This window comes from Cotesia glomerata, linkage group LG1 (assembly GCF_020080835.1).
Source record: "Cotesia glomerata isolate CgM1 linkage group LG1, MPM_Cglom_v2.3, whole genome shotgun sequence".
Lineage (NCBI taxonomy): Eukaryota > Metazoa > Arthropoda > Insecta > Hymenoptera > Braconidae > Cotesia > Cotesia glomerata.
The window spans coordinates 21,024,645-21,034,583 of record NC_058158.1 but is presented as its reverse complement, the minus strand read 5'-3'; the positions used below and the strand labels follow the sequence as shown (position 1 = coordinate 21,034,583).

The 9,939-nt window shown below is 32.8% G+C and overlaps 1 protein-coding gene across 1 annotated transcript; it reads left to right on the top strand.

The window, feature by feature from the left end:
• The first annotated feature begins 1,334 nt into the window (after positions 1–1,334).
• LOC123268608 lies at positions 1,335–9,839 on the top strand. Its single transcript, XM_044733876.1, has 5 exons — positions 1,335–1,941; positions 2,158–2,437; positions 7,219–7,574; positions 7,677–9,784; positions 9,828–9,839. Exons 1-5 carry the CDS (start codon positions 1,335–1,337, stop codon positions 9,837–9,839), a joined length of 3,363 nt encoding a protein of 1,120 aa, XP_044589811.1.
• The last annotated feature ends 100 nt before the right edge of the window (positions 9,840–9,939 follow it).

The following is a 9,939-nucleotide window of genomic DNA, read 5'->3' as shown; positions in this document are numbered from 1 at the left end:
GGCCGGCATGACGCTGGTGAAAATACGTGCAAGGTTTTCAAGTGCCACTCAAACATGAAAGTTCCTAAAATAGTTATGTGCTTAATTTGTGAGAGTGTTTTTCACGAAGGTGACTTTAATAAATATCAAAAGGGTCAATACATCAGTGAGATGTTAGTTATTTGTCCTCAACATCATACGGACAACCTAACCTCTAAATCTGACTTTAATCTGAATACTCTTGATGAAAACGCGCGTAAAATAATTACCCAGCTTAAACTTTTCTACAAAGAAGAGCTGAGAAATGATCTAACTAATAACTTATCTTTAAATGCTTCAAAAAATACTTCAGAGCTGTCTGAAGCTCAAGAACTTGATGAACTAAATGCGTTGAAAATGGAAAATGAATAACTGAAACAACTTAACACTGAGCTAAAAGAAAGAAACGAATTGTTGGACAGACTTGTGAATACCTCTAGTATCGGAGTAAATAAGCATACGTCGTATGCCGTTACTACAAAAGGTATCAATAAAACTGAAAAAGTCCCAAATATTTATGTTAAATCTAAGAGCAATGATAATCGTGAGACTCTTAGCAAAGTTAAAAAGAAACTAATTTGTGACTTATCTGTGCCTATTAACAATGTGAGAGAAAATAAAGATGGTTGTGTGTCAATAAAATGCAAGAACAGTGAGGATGTTTGTAGAGCTAAGTCTGTGCTTAGTGAAAAACTCGGCCCTGATTATAGTGTTGATCTTGAGCATCTGAAAATGCCTAAAATAAAAGTGATTAATGTTGAGTCTGATTTTGGAATGGAAGAGCTTTGTGAAGATATTTATAACAGAAACTTTCTTGACCTTGATGGTGCGTTTAATATAATTGCAGACTACAACAATAGGGTAAACAAACGTACTTTAATTCTTGAATTAACTGCCGAGTCTTACTTACAAGTTAAAAATAATGGTTTTAGGTTATTTATTGGTCATCAAAGCTGTCGTGTCTTTGATCATTTTAACTTAAACCTATGTTTCAAATGTGGTAGAATGAACCACAGTCATAAAAAGTGTAGCAATGAAACTAAATGTCTAAACTGTGTAGGTGATCATCCCACCAAAACCTGCACATCACAAGTCAAAAAATGTCTTAATTGTATCTACTATAATGAGAAGTTTCATAAAAGTAGATCAACTGACCACTGCGCAACTGACACCTGCTGCGAGTATTTGACTTTTAAGTTGAATCAGATAATTACTACTACTGACTACCCTGCTAAACCTATAATACCGAAGTCACTTGGTAATATAGGTAATAAAACAACGATCACCAATCAATAAGTATTCTATCTGTTTTATCGATGGCTGAAATGGATCTACGAATTGAAGAAAATTACAGTGAACTTGAAAGTTTAAATTTTGCGTTGTGTAAAAATAGTCTCCTGATATTACATCTTAATGTCAGGGGTCTCAATACTAACTTTGAAAACTTAGAACTATTTATAGAAAAATTATCTGTTAAACCGGACATCATAGTTTGCTCTGAAACCTGGACACTGCCCTGTTTCTCATTCTTCAAGATTAGTGATTATGATTGTTGCTACAATCATAGTATGATTAACAAAGCTGATGGTGTTTTAATGTATATTAAAAAGACATTAAACTCGAGTTTCGTGATTGAAGAAGTGGGTAATTTAAAAATAGTCTCCACTATTTTCAAACGTGACAATAATGTCAAATTTAAAGTCTCAGGTGTATATAGATGGCATGATGTTAATAAAGAAGTCTTTATTAACTCAATTTGTGATTACCTTAAGTCTACTTCTCATGAAAAAAATCATGCAATTGTTGGTGATTTTAACATCAATGTGCGTAACCTAGATAATTCAACTAATAACTTTTTATCAAATTTCCTGGATTCTGGTTACATTCCATACTTTAATGGAGTAACCAGACCTAATGCTCATGGTGGGTCATGCATTGATAATTGTTTCATTAAATCAAATAACAACAAAATTAAATCTTTAACATATAATAATATTTTCACTGACCACTATCCCATCTTTGTTAGCATTGGTCTTAGACCTAGTGCTAAATCAACACAAGATATTACTATTCTGGATTACAATAATATCAGTGAACTCAGTAAGAACTTTGATTGGTCTTCGTTTATGTATATTTTAGATCCTGATGAGTTTTTTGATACTCTCATAGTGACAATTAAATCGTTTATTAAAGACTCTAGTGTTGTTGTTAAAAAATCTAGTCGTGATAATAAACCAAGAAGTAATTGGATTACCAAGGGAATTATTAAATCTTGCAAAACCAAAGAATCTCTATATAACATATGGAAATTGGATAGAAATAATATTACTCTAAAACTAGAATATAATAATTATTGTAAAACTCTAAGCAAAGTGATTAAATCAGCCAAAGCTAAATATGAAAGAGAAAGGGTTAATAAGTACATAAATAGTAGTAGAAAAATGTGGCAATTTGTGAATAATAAGTTAGGTAAAAATACTAAGTCTTCTAATAATATTGACTATCTAGTTAGTGATAACATAATTATAAATGATAGTAAGAATATTGCTAATAATTTTGTAGATTTTTTTAGCAATATTGGAGTGGATCTAGCAAAAAAAATTAATACTGAACCTATAGATATAGAAAAATTTGTTAAACTTAACTGCGATAGCCTCTTTCTTGTACCTATTGACTCGAATGAAATTAGAAAAATTATCTTGAACATGAAAGACAAAGCAGGGGGTGTGGATGACATCGGTAGTAGAGTTTTAAAGTCAATAGTCAATGAAATTTGTTGTCCACTTGAATTTATATTTAATGAATGCATTAGCAAGGCCACTTGGCCGTCTGCACTAAAAAAAGCTGATATTATCCCTATCTTTAAATCTGGGAATAAACATTTAACTACGAATTATAGACCAATATCGCTTATCTCCAATCTTGCTAAAATATTTGAAAAATTAATTTACACCAGGCTGTATAACTTTTGCTCTGAATATAATTTAATATCCGATAATCAATTTGGTTTTACGAAGAACAAGGGCTCAAATGATGCTCTGGCTTTTACATCTAATTTTATCTATAATAATATTGATTCCAATAGACCTACGGTACTAGCCTTCTTAGATCTTGCAAAAGCATTTGACACTGTCAACCACAAGCTGCTTCTAGATAAACTGTGGAGAAAAGGTATAAGAGGCCTACCTCATCAACTACTTAAAAATTACCTTACTGACAGACAACAATGTGTAAAGGTTAATAAATATACTAGTGAATATAAGGCTGTCAGGGTTGGTGTACCGCAAGGCACCATTCTTGGCCCTTTACTATTCATACTGTATATTGATGATATTTTTAATGTAATTCCAAGTAATAATATTGTTTCTTATGCGGATGACACAGCTATATTATGTAGTGGTAATAGCTGGGATGATACTAATTTACTCTTAACTGAATGGTTGCATAAAATAGATTGTTGGCTTAAGGGTAATCAACTTTCCCTGAATATAGATAAGACAAATTATATTACTTTTGGTAGTTACATTGATAGTGTTCCTTACAAATACAAACTATTTATAAGCAATAAAGAGATTAATAGAGTAGATAGCTGTAAATATCTTGGAATAATCTTTGATAAGAACATGAAATGGAACATTCATACTAATGAACTGGCAAAAAAAATTAAATTTTTCTTGTATTTGTACTATAAGTTGAAACATTGTATACAACCTATTGTATTGGAAACAATATATTATAGATTGTTTGATAGCTTAATTAATTATGGAATAATTGCTTGGGGTGGAGCATATGAAAACTCCGTTAAATATCTTGTTAATGTACAAAATAAATTAATAGACAGAATATTCATTAATAATCAACTAACTGCCCCGCTAAAACTCAAAGAAAATTTTGTTGTCAGTGCTTTAACCAATTATTTTGAACTTTGTAAAAATCAGTATGTTGAAAGACCTTTAAATACTCGAACTAAACAACTCCCTCTCCCGAAAATAAATAAGAAATTAAGTACTAAGAATGCCTGTTATGTAGCAATAAAATATTTCAATTTTCTACCTAATGATATGAAGCTGTTAAGTGTTTCTAAAAAAATCTTGCGTAAAAAGTTAGGGATATGGATAAAATCCAGTCCTACTGTAGTAATTTAGATTTTAAGTTACTATGCATGTGTTTAATACTTGATACTTTGTACAATAGAACATGCCTTCTATAACTTTATGTAAAACATTGTATAACTTTTTGTATTCCTTCTGGTCTCTATGCACAGGTGTAACCCACCTCTATAGAACTATTTTCAGAAGTAAAAATAAATAAATAAATAAATGATTTCAAAACTATGTCTAAAATCTGTCATTTTATAAGAAAAATAGTTCATAAATTTGAATTTCAAAATTATAATTTTAATGTTTCGATTCCACAATCGTTAGGTAATTATTTCACTCCAATTAAAACCAGTGGTCATGGAAATTGTTTTTATAATGCAATATCTATTTTTTTAAGTGGTAACGAAAATTTAATGAATTGTTTAAGAATTTTAGGAGCAGCTCATATGGTGATTAATCAAGAATTTATCAATAATTTACCAACCGGTATTAAAGAAACAATATCTATAAATCATATTATAACAGATGGAATATATGCAGAAATAGGTGATATGATCTTCATTTCAACACTGTTACAACGATCAATAAATATATATACCGGAAATAAAAATTCGAGCATAAGAATAGCTCCGGTAGAAAATGAAAAGGAATTTCATCCTTATTGGGATTTGAAGATTCCACATTATACAGCTTTAATTAAAAATAATAAAAATAATTCCTTTCCTCCAATTGACACGATGGTTATTGATTTGAAAAATTTTATTTGTTTAAAATAAAAAAAATTTCATCATAATAAAATTATCTTCTCGTGTTATAAAATTTTTCTGTAATTTCAAAAATCATTCCCATGTAAGTATGGACACTTTTTAAATCATCTTGCAACATGAAATGAAAATAAAATTAAAAGAAATTGAAAAAGCAAACGAAAATGTAAAACTGTTCAATAATTGTAACAAAAGTTAAAAGTTGAAAAAAAATCAAAAAAGCAAACTATAATATCTATTATGAAAAAAAAAATAAATATTCACACAATTATACTCTAACATACAATTATTTTTCATTTTCTTCTTTTACAGAGAATTAAAAATGGTAAAGCTTGAAGAAAAAAACTCCTAGATCTTTCTAAGTTATTTCAAAGTTGTCTATTGTCAATGGATACCCCAGAATAATCAATTAATTCATTTCGTGAAATTAATATAAAAATATCGAAGACAGGAATATTCAATCTGAGTACTAATTATAGAATTTGTTTTATTGTGAATGTAATTTACAAAAATAACGAAAAATATGAAAACATACGATGGTTCGATTTGAAAATAATTAAAAGAAACTATACTTTCATTAATAAAAGTTTAAGTAATAATTATTCGACAAATTTTTTTTATAATTATTTATAATTACAAAAAATTGAAATCTACCTTCCATCTCGGGCGGAGCCGAATGGCTTACTTTTTTATTATGTGGAATCAAAAAATACATACAACTCTAAATTTGCACTTTTTCATCACCAACCCTTGCTTTTTAATAGTCATTTTCATAATTTTATCATTTTCTATCCCGCTCGATAACGTCAATTATTATCACTTGGTAAGTTATTCCCTCCATGTGTCTACCGGTGTCACGTCTCACCCTGTAAACAGCATGGAGAAGGGATGTTATCTCTACAGTTTTCGGCTATTATGAGTGTTTATGCTTCAAGCGTAGTAGTTAAACATTTTTACTATCTCAGTGTAACTCTCATATCAAATATATTCTCGAGTAACTTTATTATTTATTTATTAATAACTAATATTATTGAATATAATTAATTGATAATAACTAATAAAATGATTAATTTTGAGTGTAAATCGCACGATCAGTTAATTAAGTGATTTACATAACCTCTAAAATACTCAACACGTGTCACGAGTTCCCGCAAACAACGGCAGTTAAGTTGTAAGTATAAATTATATTTTACGTTTATTATAAAATCAAAAATTATTCTTTCTTATTTATAACAAAAATATTGTTGGCAATGGTGAAAAACGAATTCGGTGAAAGTTAGATTTTTATTACAATTGGGAAATTTTTTTTTTGTGTTTACTAATAAGAGCTCTAACTTCGACAGAATTTTTTTTTCACTATTTCTAACAATATGTATTTTCGATATAATTAAAAAACATAAAATTTTTCGCTTTCTCGAAACTATCTAATTTTTACATGTATATTTAATGTAATCAAAGATAAAATAAATAATTAATATAATAATTAAATAATTCAATTGGTTCTATTCATGTGTGTTTTATATTGTACAGTGAACAATGCCAACAAAACGCAAAGGGGCCAATTTGAGCCGTGATACAAATAAATCTAGAAGCATTCGAAATAGAAGAGCCCAAGGACCGAAGAACAAGTTCAGGAAGAAAATACTGGAGCGCGTGTGAGAATGGCGCAATTGCGTCAAGAACAATCAGACGATACACGAGCTGAACGCAATGAAGTCATGAGATCAGAACAACGACAATCACACCGTTTTACTGTCAATAGACGCAGAGCAAATGACCAACAACGCCAACAGGCACATCGAGCATTTGTAGCTACATCATTTCTGCGTCTAGCGTTTTAGTATGAGCCCGATATTAAATATTATGCTCATTAAAAAGTAGTAATTGCTGCTATGGACAAAGAATGCCCGTATTGTCATGCTTTGAAATTCAAAAATGAACCAGCCGGGATGTGTTGCGCGTCAGGGAAGGTACAACTACCTGTAATTGAAACACCACCGGAACCATTGAACGGTTTGCTTATCGGTACAGATCCAGATTCTAACGTTAGACGTATTCCTGAAGTCCATTCGAACATTCAACTCATGCTTTCAAATGACATCGTTCGGAGCAACAGAAATAGTTCAAAATACTAATGCAAATGGTCAACAATACAATTCTACATTTAAAATCAGAGGCCAAGTTTATCATAAAATAGGCTCATTGCTGCCAATGCCAAACGAACCACATAAATTTTTACAAATCTACTTTATGGGCGGCGTGGACTCCGGAAGCGCACTAGCCAATCGGGTGGATGCACGTTGTGGCTACAATAACCTTGATTCATTCTTTGCTAGACGCATCGTCAACGAGCTGGATGCTCTATTGAATGAGCATAATGAATTGTTGAAAATATTCAAATCCCACATGCACAAATTAGAAAGCGATAATCACGCTATTGTTATTAATCCTGATAAAACACCAGCTGGAGAACACATTCGTAGATTCAATGCACCTGTTGCTGACGACGTTGCTGGAATCATGGTCGGCGATCGTACAGGTGCACGAGAAATTGTGATTCGTAGGAGAAATAATAATCTTCAGTTCATTGCTGATACACACCGTTCATATGACGCTCTCCAATATCCGCTAATCTTCTGGAAGGGACAAGACGGATATAGCATAAATATTAAACAACGAGATCCCGTATTAGGTACTTCATTTATTATGAATTTGATTATTACACTTTTAACAAAACAATTAAATTATTAAACGCAATTAACTTAAATTAATATTTATGAATATATTATTACAGGAGCCGGAACAAACAAGAATGTTAGCTCGAAGGATTATTATGCATATAGATTGATGATTAGACGCGGGCTGGATAACGTCATTCTACGATTTCGAGAGCTTTGTCAACAATTCATGGTCGACATGTACGCGGAGATAGAAGGCAAACGACTACGATACTTACGATATAATCAACTCAAGCTACGTGTGGAAGAGTACATTCACTTGCGAGACGCTATTGTCAACAACGCCGACGCCACCGAAATTAATAACTCTGTCATTCTACCATCATCGTTCGTAGGCAGTCCACGTCATATACAAGAGTATATACAGGATGCTCTGACTTTAATGCGCGAATATGGGCGACCGTGTTTATTTATCCCGTTCATATGTAATCCAAAATGGCCAGAAATTACATCTTTGCTGTTGCCTGGCCAAAATGCAATACATCGCCATGACATTACAGCACGTGTGTTTAGACAAAAGCTGAAGTCATTGATAAATTTTATTACTAAATCACATGTATTCGGTCCCACACGTTGCTGGCTGTATTCGGTTGAGTGGCAAAAGCGAGGATTATCTCATGCCCACATTTTGGTTTGGTTAATCGACAAAATCCGTCCTGAAGAAATAGATAATATAATTTCTGCAGAAATTCCCGATCCGTCTACGAGATCAAAAGATTTCACTAACGATACAATCACGTATGTCGACGGATATCCAATATATCGTCAAAGGAATCCAGATAATGGCGGACAATCATTTATTAAAAATATCAGCAACACAGACATTGACATTGACAATCGTTGGGTCGTGCCATATTCGCCCCTGCTGAGCAAAACATACAATGCTCATATTAATGTTGAGATCTGCAGTTTTGTGAAGAGCATCAAATACATTTGCAAGTATGTCCATGAAGGTAGTGACATGGCGGTGTTTAGAGTGGAAAATACCAATGTGAATGCTCCTCCAGTAAATAAAAACGATGAAATAACGCTCTACCAAATAGGTCGGTACATCAGCTCCAATAAAGCTGTTTGGCGTATCTTTGGTTTTCCAATTTATGAACGGAATCCAGCAGTTGTTCAGTTAGCCGTTTATCTTGAAAATGGTCAGCATGTATATTTCACGAACGAGACAGCGATTGATCGTGCTATAAATCCACCAAAAACTACACTCACTGAATTTTTTGAATTGTGTAATCGTGCGGATGATTTTGGTGCCTTTGCACGTACTTTACTCTATTCACAAGTACCACGCTATTTCACATGGGCTCAAACAAAACAATGGATACCCCGCAAGCAAGGCTCACCAGTTGATGCATGCCCCAATTTATTCAAATCAAACGCCTTGGGGCGAGTATTTACAGTGAATTCAAGACAGACTGAGTGCTTTTATCTTCGACTATTGTCGGTTAATGTTACTGGCCCATTGTCATTTCAAGATATACGTAAAGTGAATGGGCAACAGTATACAACGTATAAAGATGCATGCCTTGCACTCGGCTTGCTAGAAGATGACAATCAGTGGGAATGTATGCTTGCTGAAACAGCATTGAACTGTACAGCAATACAAATTCGTCTACTATTCGCTATAGTGTTGACTACATGTTTTCCAGCCCGAGCAGAGATATTGTGGGATAATCACAAAGATTCAATGACTGATGATATATTGCATCAACATCGTACACAGTGTAACGATCTAGCGATAACATTCAGCGACGATACGTACAATGAAGCATTGATTGCTATTGAGGATATTTGCATTATCATTGCAAACTTACCATTCAGTCATTTCGGTATGAATTCGCCAAATCGAGGTGCAACTGATTCAATAAACACTGAAATGAATAGTGAAATGCAGTACAACACTGTAGAAACGGCGGCGATTGTTACTCGCAATGTCCCACTAATGAATGAGGAACAAAGAACCATTTACGACCGCATTATGCTTTCAGTTTCAGCAGGACAAGGTGGGTTCTTCTTTTCAGATGCACCAGGTGGAACTGGCAAGACATTCCTTATTTCGCTAATTCTCGCCAAAATACGATCCAATAATGACATCGCATTGGCCGTTGCATCATCGGGCATTGCGGCAACTTTATTGGATGGAGGCAGAACAGCTCATTCAGTATTTAAGCTACCACTAAATATTCAAAATAACCCTGACGCAGTGTGCAACATAAAAAAACAATCGTCCATAGCTACAGTGCTGAAACAGGGTAAAATTATCATCTGGGATGAATGTACCATGGCACACAAACATTCGCTTGAGGCGTTGAACAA